General features: G+C 38.2%; 1 protein-coding gene across 1 annotated transcript; it reads right to left on the minus strand.

Moving 5' to 3' along the window:
* Window positions 1–15,370: 15,370 nt before the first annotated feature.
* Window positions 15,371–17,736, minus strand: LOC149230765 (heat shock cognate 70 kDa protein-like). Its single transcript, XM_089376131.1, has one exon. The coding sequence runs from the start codon at window positions 17,415–17,417 to the stop codon at window positions 15,558–15,560; it is 1,860 nt and encodes a 619-aa protein (XP_089232257.1). The 5' UTR covers window positions 17,418–17,736; the 3' UTR covers window positions 15,371–15,557.
* Window positions 17,737–19,067: the final 1,331 nt, after the last annotated feature.

Below are 19,067 nucleotides of genomic sequence, written 5' to 3' on the forward strand. Positions count from 1 at the left end.
GAAGATGGTATCAAAATTCATTTGGCTTCATTGAAAATGGAGGGTGCAACACTTGTATGGTGGGAATCAAGGACTCAAGACGAGATCAAAAAATATGGTAAGATCTTTATTTCTTTGAATGTTTTCATTGTTGCTATAAAAACAAAGTTCTACCCTTTAGCTCATATGCAAAAAACTTTCATGAATTAGCAAAATTTCAGACAGTTAAAAGGTCAAAATGTGCAATAGTATATTAGAGAGTTTAGGAAAAGAGCTCTTATGCTAGGAGTAGACTTACGGTCACAAGATACTTTGTTGAAATACATAGGAGGATTGCATAGCTGTCTTAGACATACAGTTCTTATGTTTAGTACCACAAATCTTGATGAGGTCTGTGTTCAAGTTACACACCTCGAAACAAGAGGGAAAAATGTACAAGAAGAAGGTAAGAAGAAGCCATTTCAGAGTGGTGAAAAAGGGAATAAAAAAAATAAAAAATGAAAATGATGCTTCTGTTAAGAAAGAAGGGGAGAAACCCGTGTGCAAAAATTGTTCCAAAGAGGGCCATGATAAAGCGCATTGTTGGAAGCTTCATCCAGAATTAAGACCAAAGAAATCTAACAATAAAGGGAAACAGAGGACAAACGTTGTAGTCTTGTTGTGCAACCACGGTCACTAAGGGAAAAGTCGTGGCAAAAGCAAGAAAAGAGGAAGTTGTGGGAAGCACCGGCGTAGCAAATAACTCCAATAACGCTTTGAATGAGGAAAACAGAATTGAGATGTTCCATATCAGAGTTATTTCCAAACACACCAAGATTGATATGCTGTTCGACAGTGGATCTCAAGAAAAATTAATTTTTACAAACTTGGTCAAGAAGTTGAATCTAGAAACTGTATCTCATCATAAACCATATCCATTGGGTTGGATAACCAAGAATTCCGATTTTCAAGTCATCTGGAAATGCATTTTCAGGTTTGCAATCACTACCAATTTCATTGATGAAGTCGAATTAGACGTTGTGCCATTGGATATTTCTAGGATTGTGTTGGGAAGCCCGTATCTGTATGATAGAAAATACGTTTTCCATAGATTTGAGAAAAAATATCATTTGTTCAAAGATGGCATCGAGTATATTGTGATAGGCCATCGCAAAAAGCTTTAGTCTATCTTTAGCAAGCACAGGGAAAATGAAGTGAATGGTCAATTCTAGCGAGAGTCTCATGTTCCTTATGATCAAGCAGAAGAATGACTCAGAGAAGGAATCCTTTGCAGGCTATGACATGAAGCTGAAAGCTGAATTGGTTGATGTGGTCAATCAATATGGAGACATGTTTCAAGATCCAAAAGGATTTCCACCAAAAAGAGTAATTCAACACGAAATTCAGCTACAATAGGTTTGTCCACTCCCAAACATCGGTATGTATCCAATGTCGATTCTGGAAAGTTTAAAAATTAAGAAACAAGTCCAGGAATTGTTGGATAAAGGTGTACTTCGTCCCTCGACTTCGCCATGTGGTTCACCAATTGTATTGGTACCAAAGAAAGATGGAACCTGGCACATGTGTGTAGATTATCGATCTTTGAATAAGATTACAGTAAAGAATCGATACCCACTACCCAGAATAGATGATTTGCTAAATCAGTTGAAAAATGCAAAAAAATTCACTAAATTAGACTTGAGAAGTGGATATCATCAAGTAAGAATAGCTGAAGAGGATATTTGGAAAATTGCTTTTAAAACCAAACAAGGATTGTTTGAGTGGCTGGTTATGCCTTTCGGTCTTTGCAATGCTCCAGCTACATTCATGAGAGTTATGAATGATGTTTTAAGATTATTTCTTGATGAGTTTGTAATTGTCTATTTAGATGATATTTTGATATTCAACAAATCACGAAAAGAGCATGTCAAGCATGTGAGGAAAGTTTTAGATATCATGAGAAAAGAACAGTGATTTCTAAAGATGTCTAAATGTGAATTTGGGAAAACTTCCTTAGTGTATTTGGGCCACATAGTTGGAGGAGGTGCGCTGAAAATCGACCCCTCTAAATTTTCGGCCATTGTGAATTGGCCAATACCCAAATTAGTCACAGAAGTAAGGAGTTTTGTGGGATCAGGGCAGTACTGGAGGAAGTTTATTGCTAACTTCTCCTCCATAGCAGCTCCACTACATGCTTTGACCAGCGTGAAGGTTGTCTTCCAATGGGAAGGCAAACAACAAAAGAATTTGATTATTTAAAACAAAAGATCAGTTCAGCCCTAGTTTTAGCATTGCCAGATTTGAAACAACCATTTGAAATACAAATAGATGCAAGTGACTATGCCATGGGTTCAGTTCTTTTCCAACATGGTAAGCCCATTTCATTTCATTTTGAGATTTTTAATGGTGTGTTATTAACTATCCTACATATGATAAAGAGATTTATGCATCGATTCAAAGTGTGAAGAAATGGAAGCATTACTTGATGGGAAAAGAAACCATTATTCACTCCGATCTTCAGCCTCTACAATATCTGCAATCTCAAACTAAATTTCAGCGATCAAGGCACTTTCGTTGGATGGGATTTTTATAGCAATTCCACTTGGTAATCAGGTACAAGAAAGATATTTATAATAGAGTTACTGATATGCTTTCTAAAACAACTATTAATGTAGTCATTTTACTCAAGAATCATTATGTTATGCCTGAAAGTTATGTTGAAAAATACACACAAGATGTTGACTTTCAAGAGGTATATTTAAACTTGGGTCAAGGCCACCAAGTTGAGGAATTAGATTACCATGTGCAGGATAACCTGTTGTATCATTTGGGAAAAATTTGTGTTCCATAGGGAGAGAGATTAAATGCCACAAGGGAAGCGCAAACTTCTCTTATCGCTGGACATTTTAGTGTAAGTAAAACAATGGAAAATCTTCAGAGGTATTTTTATTGGCCTCATATGCTTGAAAGTGTGTCACGTTTTATCAAAGGTTGTTCATTGTGTGCAGTCAATAAGCCTAGTAATAGGAAACTAGGATTGTACACACCACTTCCAGTGCCTTCACAACCATGGAAAAATGTTTCTATGGATTTTGTAGGAGGTCTTCCTTTATCAAGGAAAAGTCATGATTATTTGTATGTAGTTGTGGATAGGTTCAACAAGATGTGCATATTAATTCCTTGTAAAAAGCAAATTACAACTGAAAAAACAGCTCAACTTTTCTTTCAAAATGTATGGGTTCATTTTGGATTTTCCTACTTCTATTGTAAGTGATCGTGATTCTCGATTTGTTGGGAATTTTTGGTTAATTTTATGGAACTCGATGGACACTGAGTTGAAGGAAAATACAACCTTTCATCCACTGATAGATGATCAAAATGAAGTGGTTAACATGACAATTATTCATTTGCTAAGAGGATATTGCAGCAAACATCCTAAGTTGTGGGATGAATAGTTGCATTATATGTAGCATGCTTACAATCGAGAAAAACACTCTTATACTCTAACTTCGCTTTTTGAGGCATGTCTTGGTTATTTTCCTTAATCGCCTTTGGATTTCATCTTTGATAAAGATGTAGTTGTAGATGGACATAATGACGTAGACAAAGCAAAGAAATTCATTGAGAAAATTCAATTGATTCACCAAACAGTTCAAGAAAAACTAGAAAAGAGTCAAGGCAAGTATAAGGCAGGCATGATAAGCATCGTGTGGATGATCAGTTTCAAGTAGGTGATAAAGTTTGGATACACGTTAGCAAGGAAATACTTCAAGGTGAAGGTAAAACGCTGAAACCAATTCGTTATGGTCCATTTAAAATTCTGGAAAAGATTGGTAATAATGATTTCAAGCTTGATTTGCCTTCATATATGAAAATCCATTCCATTGTTAATGTTGAAAATTTGAGATTGTATGAACCTCCTTTGGTTGAAGATCAAGGAGAGAATGTTGAGATTCCATCTATTGAAGGCCTTTCTTCAAAATTCCTTGATGTGCTTCAACAAGACACTATACTTGATAAAAGGACAAGGACAACTAAAAGGGGAAGTATTGATTATCTTCGGGTGGGTCTCAAAGGTACATCCATCAAAGGCCAAATGGATTGAAGTGGGGAAGGTGAGGGAACAATACCCTCATCTGTTTAATCACTGAATATAAATATTTTGGGGTCCAAAATGTTGGGTTGTGTTATATTCTTTCCCTGACTAGCTCCCCTAGTTAAGATGGAGGATCTATTGGTGGACAAAGATCAATGGATTGCAGTAGATCTGGGTACTAAAACAACGGGAGTGTTCGATGAAGAATGGAAGAAGTTGGATTGGAATTCAAAGAAAACAATACGATTGCGTGTCTCAGATTCAGTATTGCTGAATGTATCAGGGGAAGCTACGATGAAGGATTTATGGTAAAAGTTAGGGACTTTGTACCAATCTAAGTCTCTGGTGAATAAACTATTCCTACAGAAAAAGCTGTATAACCTAAGAATGAAAGATGGAGACTCGGTGACAGAGCATCTGAATGCATTTAATATTGTGGTAAGTCAGTTATTATATGTTGATATTAAAATTTCAGATGAAGATAAGTGCATCAGTTTGTTGTGTTCTCTACCAGATTCGTGGGATAGTCTGGTTATTGCAATGGGCAGCAATGCAACCGCCTTGCAGTTTGATGAAATAGTCTCATCCTTACTGACGGAGGAGATGAGATGGAAAAATATGGAGAGCCAGAATGGTGATGCCTTTTCTGTACGAGGAAGGTCCCAGAACAGAAACAAAAATAAGTCATCGAGTGGGTGTTACAGGTCTATTTGGGCACATCACTCCCGACATTCAGATTAGTGCTATTAGGGCTCATCAAACCCTAATTTAGTTGTTACATGCCCTAGACAAGTCAACTCATTAAATGCCTCGTTCTATGAAAGTTTCCTGGCCTAAAGCCTTCTTGAAATGCCTCCTTGGGAAACCAGCGCAGCCCAAGCCTTGAGACAGTGCGCTCCAGAGCAGGGAGGCGCACTATGGCTTACACTGCAATGTACTTAGGCCCTATTTAGCCTGCATTGGGTGATATTGAGTGAAATTTGCATAGGGTTCTAGGAATATTCCTTCATTCTAGATGATTCTAGAAGGTTCCCATCTCTTATCTCCTCCTATGAGCTCGAAATTGGATAGGCTAAGGATCAATTAACCTCCTATCCTATCATCCCTTGCTCCATGGAAACTAACTCCAAGTTTGGAAGGCCATTCAATACCCTCATTTATGACAAAACCACCTCCATTTCCTATAAATTGAGCACTCATCATAGGGATCAGGGGGCTAAAATCTGAAGTTTGTAAGGAAATTCTGTTGGTTTGAAGATTGAGTTTATGTTAAGCAATGTTATGCTGCCAGAGTTGTGTGCTTTTGATGTGGCGAGGGTTGAACTGAAGCTGGAGGAGTGGCACAGGATTGAACTGTATTGGGTGATAATATTCCTTCTACATTAATAAATAGCTTCTTCCTTTTCTCATATGATTGTTCATATCTGTGATGATTATGTGTTTCAATGTCTTCGATTCCATTTTTTTATAGTAGATAGATCATGTATGCTTTGATCATTTCTTGTTTCTATTTCTCTTGATGCAGGTACCTTTTGAGCAGATTTAGTTCAAGTGGGAGTGACGAGAGCGATTCAAAAGAGATTTAGGCAGCGAAAGACTACAAATAAGTTCTTCCATCTCATCTATATTCTATAAGAAAGAGTTAAACTACTTTCTTTCTGTTGTTCTAGGTGTAGTCACCCACCTAGGGGAAATGTATTTATCCGTAGATGCAAATTCCATATAACAGTGGGAGATATAAATCTAGAGGGAGATATAAATCTCCATGAAAACTTGTAAAGGTGTGCAGGAAATGCGAAAAGGAAGGGCACTACAAAAGGGATTGTAAATCTAAAGCTCTTGACAAAGGAAAGGGATCTGATGATGCTCCTTCTGCAGAGGCGAAAACCACCTCAGATGAAGGTGGGGATGTGTACTTGGCTTCTTCATGTACACATGTAGATCATGAGGCATGGTTGATTGACTCAGGTGCATCCTTTCACTTTACTCCCCATAGAAAGTGGTTCTACGAGTATGAGAAATATGATGGTGGTGATGTCTTCTTGGGGGATGACAGGAAGGCTAAAATCGTTGGTCGTGGAAAAGTTAAGATGAATTTGCAAGGTGGAAGGAGTATAACACTTTCGATTTATCTGCATATTCCTACATTGGCCAGAAATCTGATTTCTATAAGCAAGTTGGATGATGCGGGTGTAAAAAATAGTGTTCGAGAAAGATGGTTCGGGGAGCACGTATTGATGTGGGGAGTTCAGATTGGAACTCTGTACAAGCTGAAAGGTAACACTATTGTTGATGGGTGTAAGAGTTCTGTGGTTCCTGAAAGTGGAGCAGAAAATCTAGTGGTCTCTGGAAAAAAGATCATGCTATGGCATCAAAGGCTTGGACATATTGAAAAGAAGGGCCTTCAAATACCTCATGGTAAAGGTATGGTAGAAGGTATGACTAATAGCTCTCTGGATTTTGATTTTTGTGAAAATTGTGTATATGGGAAGCAGAATCGGGTGAGTTTCCCCTCTGGTGGTAAGAGGGCGAAACATATATTAGAGTTTGTGCACAGTGACGTGTTTGGACCTGTGAAGGTTCTATCACTGGGTAAGTCTGTGTACTATGTATCATTTATAGATGACTTCTCAAGGAATACATGGATATATTTCCTTAAAAAGAAATATGAAGTCTTTGACAAGTTTAAAGAATTTAAGGTTCTGCTGGAAAACCAGACAGAGAAGAAGATAAACGTGCTGAGGATAGATAATGGTGGAGAGTTTTGCAAGAAGGAATTTGAAGAATTATGTAAGAAGTGTGGTATAACACAGAAGACTACTCGATACACACCTGAGAAAAATGAAGTTGTAGAAAGAATGAACAAAACGTTGATGGAAAGGGCAAGAAGCATGATAAGTGGTGTTGAGTTAGGACAAGCATTCTGGGCAAAGGCGGTGGAGATTGCATGTTACCTAGTCAACAGATCACCCTCATCAACATTGGAGGATAAGACTCCAGAAGAGGTATGGATTGGTAAGAAACCTATCTTTCACATCTGAGGGTATTTGGATATGACGCATATGTACATGCTCCAAAGGAGAAACGAACAAAGTTGGATAATAAATCTGAAAAGTGCATCTTTATTGGGTATAAGGATGGTTTAAAAGGCTATAAGCTTTGGAACTCAGTAACAAAGAAGGTTGTGAAAAACTGAGATGTGGTGTTCAAAGAGGTGAAAGATGTTATTAAACATGAAGTCCAACCAAAGGAACCTGAGAAGATAGAGTTTGAGCTTAAGGAGGAAGAATCAGACTCTACAGTAGAAGAAAACTCAAAAGATGAAGAGTCACAAACTCCGGTTGTGAGAAGATCAGTTCGAGAAAGAAGGCAGCAAAAAAGGTATAGTCCATTTGCTTTCTATTCAAATTTTTCTTTATCTGTTACTGATCATGATCCCAGAACTGTGAAGGAAGCAGTAGATTCAGAGGATGGAAAACTATGGAAAGAGGCTGGTTGATGAAATGGCATCTTTGCACAAAAAGGAGGCTTGGGATCTGGTGGAGTTGTCAGCTAGAAGGAAACCCATTGGCAGAAAATGGGTGTTCAAGAAGAAGACAAATGCAGAAGGAAAGGTGGAGAAATAAAGCTCGGTTGGCAGCAAAAGGTTATTCCCAAGTGTCGGGAATTGATTTTGGTGATATTTTTTCTCCTATTGCCAAGGTAGATTCTATTAGATTACTTTTATCTATCGCTGCTACTTTTGATTTTGAGGTAGAACAGATGGATGTGAAGACAACATTTATTCATGGGGATTTGGAAGAGGAGATCTACATGAAGAAACTTGAAGGCTTTGCGATGAAGGTAAGAAAGAATTGGTATGCAAGTTAAAAAAGTCTCTGTATGGGTTAAAACGCTCACCAAGGATGTGGTATCAAAAATTTGATACATTTATACGGGGACTTGGCTTCACCATAAGAAAAGCAGATCACTGTGTATTTTAAATTAATTGGTGACCGTGTTATTTATCTGGTCTTGTATGTGGATGATATGTTACTGGTTGGAAATGACAGAAATTATCCAAGATTTGAAAATCCAATTGTCCTCCAAATTCGACATGAAAGATCTTGGTGCTACAAACAATATTTTGGGCATGGAAATTAAAAGAGATCGGGCAAAGAGGAAGCTCTGGTTAAACAAGTTCCTTTTAGTGCGTCTTGACTCCTCCACTACTGCTACGATATCTTCTCCTATAATTGTCCAAGTTGTCTGCAAAATTTTTGCTATAAAGCCATCCTAGCCCGGAGCTTTATTCTTCGCTAGCCCTTTGATTACTTCTTCCACTTCAGACTTAGTGATTTCCCTCATTAGACCCAGGGTTTGATCCCTACTCACCAGCTGAGGGATATGCCGAGTAATCCTGTTTATATCTTTTGTCCTGTCTAAATTAGGTTTTGTCAATAAATTCTGGAAGTGTTGGACCAGCAGGTTCTCCATATCTTCCTTTTGAGTAAGGTGATTTCCTTCCTAGTCCACTAGGGAGAAGATCCTATTATGCTGGCAATGTTGAATCATTGCTTTGTGAAAGAATCTAGTGTTCCTTTCCCCCTCTCTCAGCGACTGAATTCTTGATTTTTGTTTCCACAGGATCTCTTCCTTCTGCCTCCTTTTATCCAATCTATTCAACATTTATCCTTCTTCCTCCACTAAGGTTTCAGTGCATCCGTTATTTATTATCTGTTGTTGCACCTTTTTCATCTTTTCCTGTAGCAGTTCCTGTTCCTGTTGGATATTACCAAACTCTTCCTTGTTCCATTTTTTTATTTTGTCTTTGATTTCTTTAAGACGGAGTTGGAATGTATGCATTTGGTTTCTTCCTTGTTTCTCACTTGCTTTCCACCATTCCTTCAGTTTTCCTAGGAAGGTCGGGTCTCTCAACCAGAATGCTTCAAACCTGAAGGGTCTCTTAGTTTTCCCTTGTTTCATATCCACTTCTATTCTAATCGGCCAGTGGTCTGATCCCATACATGGCAAGATGGATGCCTCATAGTATACATCTTTGCTGATTAAGTTTTCAGTTGCCAAGAATCTGTCTAAGCGAGACACTATTTGTCGGTTTCCTCCTCTTCTATTGTTCCATGTGTACATTCCATTGATTGTCAGGATATCAATTAGGTGGAGCTCTTCTTGTATATCCCTAAATTGTTCCATTTCGGGTTCCTCCCTTCTAATCCCTCCTTTTTTTCTTCCAAAGTAGTTATGAAATTAAAGTCCCCTGCAATCAGCGAAAGTTTTTCATCATGCATTTGGTTTAGGGTCCTTATGTTTTGTATGAAGTTTTCCTTTTCTACTGGAATATGCGGCCCATAGACTGCTAAGATCATAAACCATTCTTTGGTCCCTATATTTCGGAAGTGACCTATGAGGATTCTTTGCATTCCTATCCAATAATCTGCCTTTATCTTTGCTGGGTTCCAGAGGATTTCTATGCCTCCTGCACTTCCTTTCGCATCCACTGCTACTACTTCATATCTTGGTTTCATCGTCCTTAGAATCTTTTCTAGCTTCTCTCCTGTTATCTTTGTTTCCTGGAGCAACATTATTTGAGGCTTTTCCTTTTTCAAGCGATCTATTAGATATCTTTGTTTTCCCTGGCTATTTAGGCCCCTCATGTTCCAGGGTATTACTATCGTTTAGTAACTTTGTTGAGTTGTTGGTAGACCACTGATAGCGGTACCACCCTTCCAGTGTTTACCAACATCTCTCCCATTATCTGGATCGATCCCTATAGATTTCTCCTTCCTCTTTTTTTTCCTCCTTTTGTTTTGTTTTAAAATTCCTGAGGGTTTTCTTGTTGCATGCCCAGTTGCTCTGCAATCTCTACTTGTCTCTGTCCTTGGTTGGCCTCATATTGTTGAAAGGTCTCCCTGTATAATTTGTTTTGATCCTCTGGATAAATATTTCGTCTAAGTGCCTCCATTCATTTAACAGTTTCTTTAGAACTTCCTCTTCCATGCTTAACTCCTCCCCCTTTCCTCGGTCTATTTCCATTGTAGTGATTTTCTTTCTTACCTATTCTTCTTTATCTGTGAGATCTATTTGAGATTTCCTCTTTGGTGTTGTTTTTGCATGACTTGAGCTACTTTCTTTTTCCTTTTCCTAATAATCCATGAGTTGTGTTTCATTTTCTGTTTCTTCTTCCTCTCACAATACCTCATATCTGTTTTTACTGCTCGGCTGAGTTTGGTTGACAGTTTCTGGTTTATGGGATCCCTTTGGAGGCCTTCTCTTGTTCTTCACTTCTTGGAACCCCTCATTTCCTTCCTGTGGGGGTTTCGTTTGTTTTTCTTTTAGATCTGGACCTTCATGGTTCAACGAGCATTCTTTGAATAAGTTGTCATATTCATGGAACCTTTGACATCGGAACAGAATATGCTCATAGTCCAAGGTTTGTTGCCAGATGTCTTCATGATATTCTAGCTCTACTAATTCAGGGATGGGTTCTGCTATATTTATATACACACAGATTCTAGCATATGAAGTATATCGGCCTCTTTTTGTGGTTTCGGCTATTTTGACAAATTTTCCTATTGTGTTCCCGACTCCTTCCAATATTTTCAGATCAAAAAATCCATTGGGAGTCCAAAGAGTTGCACCTAGATTAGGGCTGCCGGGAATTTCTCTTTATTCGGGTTGTAACATTCTTCTCAATATCTCATGAATAGGCTTGCATTATAATGAAAATATGAGCCATTTTCAAATACTCTTTCCTTATCTTGCAGGTTTGAGAAGATTGTCGTGAAGAAGCCTCTGTCTCCCAGCTTGAGCTTGATATGGCCTTTGGGTTGCCATTTCTGTTGTATCCACTTGATCAGGTCCTTGTCCGTCGACCAAACGCCTATGAACTTGCAAATCACCACATGGTCCTTCATAAAGTTGCGGTATCTTTCCAGTTTGTTCATCGAGATTACAAATCTGGGTTTCTCTGTTGCACATGGCAGACACTACCCTCTGCTTCTTGCCTGCCATCTCGCTCTGAGGACTGGAGCATTTGTCGGATTAAATGCTTCTTGGGAACTCGATTGCTTTTTGGTTTTCCGGCTTGACTCTCCAGTGGTTGCAACCTCGTAGGAGGGGATCTCTCCAACCCCCATCTATATCTATCATCACTTTTTTCTAGCGGTTTTCTGTTTGTCGCTCCTAATGTGTTTGTCAGAATTTGCAAGTTTCCGGCCCTAGGTTTGGACATTCCCATGGCGCGGAGCATCTATATAAAAATGCTAAATTACAATATATTGATAGATTTTACACTATTAATGAATGAATGATATTCAAACTAATAAGATGTTTGTAATACGAATAAATATATAAAGAAAAATCATATTCGTAAACCAAGGTATAATAGAAATTTATGATAGTACCTCTATATAGGACTTGCTACTATGTAGCCCTTGTTTCATAATGATAAAAAATTCAAAATTCAAATTAGAGGAAACTTTAATCTAATATTGCATTTATTTAAAAAATTTTAACTAAAAATATTTGTATTTATTTATTTTATCCATATCTTCAAACTTGCATCAACTTTGAATATATAAACCTTTCATAAATACAAAAACAATACACATGTTTTTTTTAATAAATATAGTTTAGAGGTATACTTCATGAATAAATGACATTAACGAATGTCACTTCACTTGCAATTTTGATATGAAGTTTCATCTTTTCTTATTAGTTTAATTTTGATATGAAATATATCTTTTCTTGTTAATTTTCTTATTAGTTTTGTGAGACATATTAGGTTCAATCATATTAAATTCAATACTCAGTGCTCATTTAGAAACATATATTCCATAAATGAGTATACATTCCTAATGCTAAATTGCATGACCTGCATTTTCCTAAAAAAATAGTTGGTATAGCGAGTACTTCAATTACTTATAAAGCAACTTCTCAATAAACTATGCTTTAACACAAAATACTACCTTACCTAATAATAATAAACATTAAGAACTAACAAATAAATTATACAAAATCTCAATGTTCAACCCGATATTAAATAAACTATGCTTTAACGCAAAATACTACCATACATAAAAATAATAAACATCAAGAACTAACAAATAAACTATACAAAATCTCAATGTTCAACCAGATATTAAAAAAAATGCACTGACAAAGATGAAGGAAAGGAGCAGAGCCATGGCTAGGGTTTCAGAAGTAGCAATCTGCACCGCCGCCGCACTGCAAACCAGAGATCGGGCTAGCCCTCACAGGAAATCGGCAGCCGGGCTAGCCGACTATGACATTCTGTCAATGTTATGGCTCGGCCTTGAACCAGAAAATGATCCCTCTGCGGCGGAACGAGTCTTACTCAGGCCAAGGGCGTGCCCTCTCTTCCTGAATCAGGGTGGTTTTTACTGTGTGAAGCAGGGATCAATATTACCGGGACAAGGTAAGGGAAACTCACCCCAGCATCGACCAGATCAGCGAAATGAATACCCTGTTTTCGAACAATCCGTCGTTAACAAGCAAAACGACAAGGGAGAGGCCGTCAGGCAAGATTGGGTTGCGCGAGAATTGCTGAGGGCTGTGTGGCTCACGCCGTCCCCGTTCTCCATTGCACTGGCGAGGGTTTGTGCCACCAAGCGGCAGACGAGACACGTGGCTGGGGCGTTTCTTGCCAATAGCGCCATGCATTTGGAGGTCCGGACATGCTTGAAGCGTGCAGGATCGAGGGTCGTGCGGCTCGCTGCACCCCCACTCTCATTCAAACTAGCGCGGCTCGATGCCAACAAGGGGAAGACGATGCCAGGGGTTTTCCTGGCAAAAATCGCCATGCACCTGGAGGTCCGGGCTTTCCTGATAAATGCAGGTACTCTGGGCATCACGATTGGGCCTCTAAAAAATGACCTCGGACAGTCTGAACAGAAGATAACAGGGTACAGACAGTATCCCAAACTTTGCAGCGCTCCTGGGCAGACAGAGAAGGCAGATCCAACAAATCGAGGCCTAGACAAGGTTGATCCACCAGGTATGGAGGAAGATCTGATGCAAATTTTTATCAGATCAATAGGAGGCAGACATTATTGCATACAGATCAGCAAGGAGATGAGCATTAAGGAGTTAAAAAAGGAGATCCAGATAAAACTGGGAACCCCAACAACACACCAAAATCTGATATATACAGGATACAATTTGCAAGATAATCACACACTTCAGGACTATGGCGTCACCAAAGATTCAACTATCATACTAAATCTGAGACTGTGAGGCGGATGCAAGGGAGCCAACTCAAAAACTTCAGGCTCCTTTTGTGATGCAGTCAAAGGGAAGGAACACATGCAAAACAAACGAGCACCAACAACAGAGCTACTAGGACCATACATCGTGGAACAGAGGTCGGAATCTCCAATGCTTACAGTATCTCTGCCGGAGGTAACTGATTTATACACAAATTTAGCCCAAAACTTTGTTCTCTATAGATTTAATGGATTTGGCCAAAATCTGACGCACTGCATCAACGGATCTTCTCCACATGGTCACCCAACTGTGAAATTTATCTATGCCCAAAAGGGTTTTTCATAGTCAGGTTCAACACAAAACAAGAACGAGATAACATCATCAACTAGGGGCCTTGGTTTTGGGGCAATGCTGGCCTCTTCATCACCCCTGGTTCCCGGAATTTGATGCCAATACCATGGTAGTTTCAACAATGCCAGTTTGGGTAAGGCTACATAACCTCCCACTACATTTTTGGCATCATAAAGTTTTAATAGCCATTGGGAACTCCTTGGGGAAGTTCCTAAAATCAAATGGAGACAGGGCTATTCGGGGAATCTTCACATTTGCCAGAATATGCGTAGAAGTGGACCTGAGTCAAGGACTACCAGATCACATCACATTGAATTTTAATAATTCACTGTGGACACAACCGCTTGACTATGAGAACACAGCATTCAGATGCCACGGATGCTTGCAAACAGGGCACCTCCAATACGTCTGTCCACTGGCTAGGAAGGAGCCTAAAGGGAACAAGAAACAACAGAAAAAACCCAAAGGTTGGCAGCGTACTGAACCGATAGAAGAAGAGGAATTGAAGACAGAACCTACAGGCGAGCAAATGGGACAGGAAGACATACAGGAAGAGAATACCCGGGAGACTAACTTGGGGCAAAACAATATGAAACAGCAACAAGAATCTCAGCTGGAAGTAAGTGGCAACAAACGAACTCACGGTTCCGAAGGATCGGAATCTGACAAAGAACAACCACTGAATACAATGGAAAACCAGCTTGCCATTATTGCTCCCATTCCCAACACTAGAGGTTGGCGAAGAGTGGAGAAGAAGAAGGGCAGGAAAGCATAGGCCAGCTGGATTTTTTATTTTTCTTGTTTTTTGTATTCGTTGACATCACCCTCCGTGGTGTAAGGGCAAAACACAGCATATGCTGAAAAGCATCTACAACATGTAATTTTTCAATTTTAATGAAAGATTATGATTTTTCCAGTGAAAAATAAATAAAATTAAAATAAAAAAAATACTTTAATTATAATCTGAATATTCAAACAACTATAATTATAATCTGAATGTTTAATATAGTACTGCAGGTGTTAAGCCTTTCTGGCAACTACCCAGATAAGAATGATCAAAACAAATCAACATTAAAAACTAAAATAAATTATACAAAATCTGAATGTTCAACCAGATATTACTAAAAAAAAAAATACTTTAATTATAATCTAAATATTTAAAACAACAACAATTATAATCTGAATATTTAATATAATACTGCAGATGTTAAGCCTTTGTGGCAGCTGCCCAGATAAGAATGATCAAATACAAATCAACCTATGCTCGCAACTCCTTTCAGCATTCTCATATTCAACATCATAATACATGTAACCCAAAATCTATTTAATAAAGCACCCTAGCCTACCTAATATTAAAGAACAGAACTGAAAGCATGAACTTAGAACTTTCAAGATGATTTCAATCCCATGTAATTTATTAAAGAACAGAACTGAAAGCATGAACTTAGACCTTTCAAGATGATTTCAATCCCATGATATAATTACAGCATTGTCCCTTTCCTCAACATCTAGAAGGAAGTCTGGCGCATGAAATTTAAACAACTACTGTGCCTCTAAGAGTGTAGCAAAAATTATATATTAGTAGAAGATTTTATTGCCGAGGCTAATGTTTTGTTTTATAAATAAATTTGTTTCTAAAAGTACTGCATAAATGATGTACTAGTGGAAGTACTCTCTATTAATCAGGCTAATATTTTGTTTTATTGTATTAAAATGCTAATAAATTCAATTGAAAAATTGAAGTGATTCCCTTTAAAATCACAATCCATACCATTGATCATTCAGAGACAAATTACAATATACAATACGATATAAGCATTGTAAATATCGATATGTAACAGGTTTACATAGAGAAATGATTTAGCAAACTCAAAAATGTAATTTGGATGCTGTAGCAGATGATTTAGAATTTCACTCAGGTTACCGGCCCCTATGGGCTCTTGTCTATTTTTATACATAATCTTTTAACTTTCTTCATTTTCTTTACCAAGTCATCCTTCTCTGCATTCGCATTTTCACTGAGCCATTCACCTACCTCTTCAAGACCTGCTTTGATGTTTTGAACATCTTTCTTCTTCATCTCTCCGCTCAGTTTTTCATTATTCAAGCTTTTCTTCATGTCGTAGATGTATTGATCCAGTGCATTCCTCAGTTCCACTGTTTCCTTCCACTCTTGATCTTCAATTTTGAGTTTCTCTGCCTCTGCAATCATTTTGGCAATCTCATCATCGCCCAACCTACTGCTGTCATTCGTCATGATCATCGCTTCCTTTATCCCACTAGTCTTATGCTCTGCTGACACCTTCACAATTCCGTTTGCATCGATCTCTAGGGTATCAATAATTTCAACCTCGCCTCTCGGTGCACGCGGAAGTCCCTCCAAATCAAATTCGCCCAAAAGATTATTGTGTTTGACATTAGGCCTTTCCCCTTCATACACGCTTACTCTCACACTTTCCTGATTGTCATACGCAGTAACGTATATGCCCTCCCTTTTAACCGGAATTTGTGTATTTCTAGGGACCAATACGCTCATCATATCCCCTTTAATTTCAACCCCTAGACTAAGGGGAGTGACATCTCGAAGTATAAGCTTTGCTGTGTTGTCGCCATTCAACACGGCAGCCTGCACGGAAGCACCATAAGCTACAGCTTCATCAGGATGGATGGACTTACACAACTCCTTTTGGCCGTCGAAGAAAGCTTTAAGCAACTCCTGCACTTTGGGTATTCGCGTAGAACCTCCCACCAACACAACGTTGTCAATTTGGGATTTACTCATTCCAGTATCCTCCAAGCACTTGGCAACAATTTCAATGCATTTTTCAAACAGATCCTTGTTCATCTGCTCAAACTTTGCTCGCCTTATTTTAGAATGAAGGTCTTGGCCTTCTTGGAGACAGGGTACTTCAACGATGGCCTCCACAGAGGAAGACAGCTCTCTCTTGGCTCTCTCGCATGCACTGCGAAGCCTCCTAAGCGCTCTTGCATTTGAAGATATGTCGATTTTGTATTTCCTTTGGAATTCCTGCACAAAATAGCTCACCATTCTGTTGTCAAAATCCTCGCCCCCCAGATGGGTATCTCCTCCGACTGCCTTGACTTCAATTTTGTGCTTTTTTATATTAAGCACAGCAACATCGAATGTTCCTCCACCCAAATCGAAGATTAGGATGTTCTCCCCATCTTGTGATGCATAAGCTTTCCAGTCAAAGCCATATGCAATCGCAGCAGCTGTTGGCTCGTTCAATATTTGTAACACTTCAAAACCTGCTATCTTCCCGGCATTCTTAGTGGCTTGCCTCTGGGAATTGTTGTAATAAGCGGGAACGGTAATGACAGCCTTATTCACTTGACAACCCAGGTATGATTCGGCAATTTCTTTCATCTTAAGCAATACCATTGACGAGATTTCCTCAGCTGTAAAGGTTTTCTCTTTTTCCTTGAATGTTACCTGGATTAAGGGCTTGTCATTGGATCCACAAACAATAGAAAAAGGCCAAAGGCACCTATCAGCATGGACAGAGGAATCTGAGAAACGCCTGCCAATCAACCTCTTGGCATCAAAGATTGTATTTGCAGGGTTAGAAGCGACTTGATTCTTTGCAGGCTGTCCGATGAGGCGTTCATTTTCTGTGAAGGCAACAATGGAGGGAGTAGTCCTGTTTCCCTGTTCGTTGGGAATGATATCCACTCTGTCATGGTCACCACGCCAAATGCCCACACAACTGTAAGTGGTTCCGAGATCGATGCCGATAGCCTTACCAATAAGATTATGAGACAAAGCCATGGAGGAAAATATCAAACATGAAAAGAGACCAGAGGGAAGGCGTTGGGTATTACTAAAAAGAAGAACAGGAGGGAAATATATAAAGGCAGCCGGAGGCTCCCGCCTATCCGATGAAATAAAAGCATACCTGATTCTTGGCTGTGCACCATGGTTGGGCACATCAAGGTCGGCGCTTCGCTTTGCAACAATGTTCAATTCTTCATAAGAAAGCAAAAGCAAGGTATAGGATCATCGCTGGCCGATGGAGTATGGATCGACATGTCAAATCGCTCGTTTTGGGAGGCGCGGAGGATCAAACATCATCTCCTTCCGTATTCATTGCATATCGGGCCATTCATTCCACCATCAATATTTGTGGAGTTATAACTCCATTAATACATGGGCTATATCTCAGTTATTAGAATTTTGTATTTGGCTAAAGTTGTAATTCCACAAATATTGATATTGATAGTTTTAAAGGGAACTATTATAAAAATAGGAGCCACTATTCATATCATTTCTCTAAAATCATAGTTTTCTATAAACATACCTTGAGTTTTGTCCATTAATTTGAATTTTCAGAAGCAATTGAACTAATTTCTCCACTATCCACTCCACTTTTAAAATTTGTCGAAGGCATGGGTAAATGAACTCAATTAATTTAATTATGAAACCAATCTTGATTGATTTTTCACCCATATAAAATCTAACATATGCCACTTCATGATTCTCTAGCCACACCTAATAGAATAATCCTCAAACACCCAATATATCAACGGATTCCTTACATTGGAAATAAATTATAAAATAAAAAATGAAATCAATTACACAATTATATATATATATATATATATATATATATATAGTCTCATTTTCTCTGCAATATTTATCTTTATTCAAACTTTGTTGTTTGACTATACAACATTTGATGTACTCATCATTTATTTGATTTGACAATGAGGACAAAGCAATAACTATGTTGTCTACAAAAAAAGCCACAAAGAATAGAAGTTTTAAGAATCATTGTAAAGTAATAACTTCAAGGTGAACTCAGACATGGGGTAGGATAGAGGATTGGTGATAGTATCCACCTACCATTTCACATTTCGTTGTCATAATCTTCTTATCAACTACAGTTCATAAGGTATCTCAATGGCTCCTAAGGCTTACTTGTCACGTTACTTGTTCATGTCACAATAATAATAAGAGAACCAAATGTTATACCTCAGTGCCTTGTTGAACAAAAGACACAATTAACAAAATTCCATGGCTTTACTTATATAATCACTAGCAAGTTATAATGTATCTTGATGTTGGTACAATAACTCTAAAATTATTTCATGACTTTACTAATATACTCACTTGCAAATTACAATTTCAAATTTAGAAAGGTTCTTGCAATAGATAATAACTCTACTTTTTTTATATAATTAATTAATTTAGTAAAATGAACTAATTATGTAGGGCTTGTTCACTGACCTTCAAACTTGTCTATGATCTGTAGTCGAAGTTCAATTCCTTCGTTAAAAATATCCATAGGGGTTTGAGTTTCTTTCGTGACATGATAATACTTATTAGTCATACATATATTCACAAAATAGGTTTTATAGAAAAGGTAAAAATAATTGTAAACAAATTAAATAAATATAGTCATCATCAAACTATGGTATG

The sequence above is a fragment of the Pinus tabuliformis genome, chromosome J, assembly GCF_031772625.1.
Source record: "Pinus tabuliformis cultivar Carrire ecotype Pingquan chromosome J, CPIR1, whole genome shotgun sequence".
In the NCBI taxonomy this organism is placed as follows: Eukaryota; Viridiplantae; Streptophyta; class Pinopsida; order Pinales; family Pinaceae; genus Pinus; species Pinus tabuliformis.

What these genes read in the sequence shown, in the direction of transcription:
- LOC149230765 (XM_089376131.1), bottom strand. Translation starts at nt 17,417, where the DNA reads ATGGCTTTGTCTCATAATCTTATTGGTAAGGCTATCGGCATCGATCTC.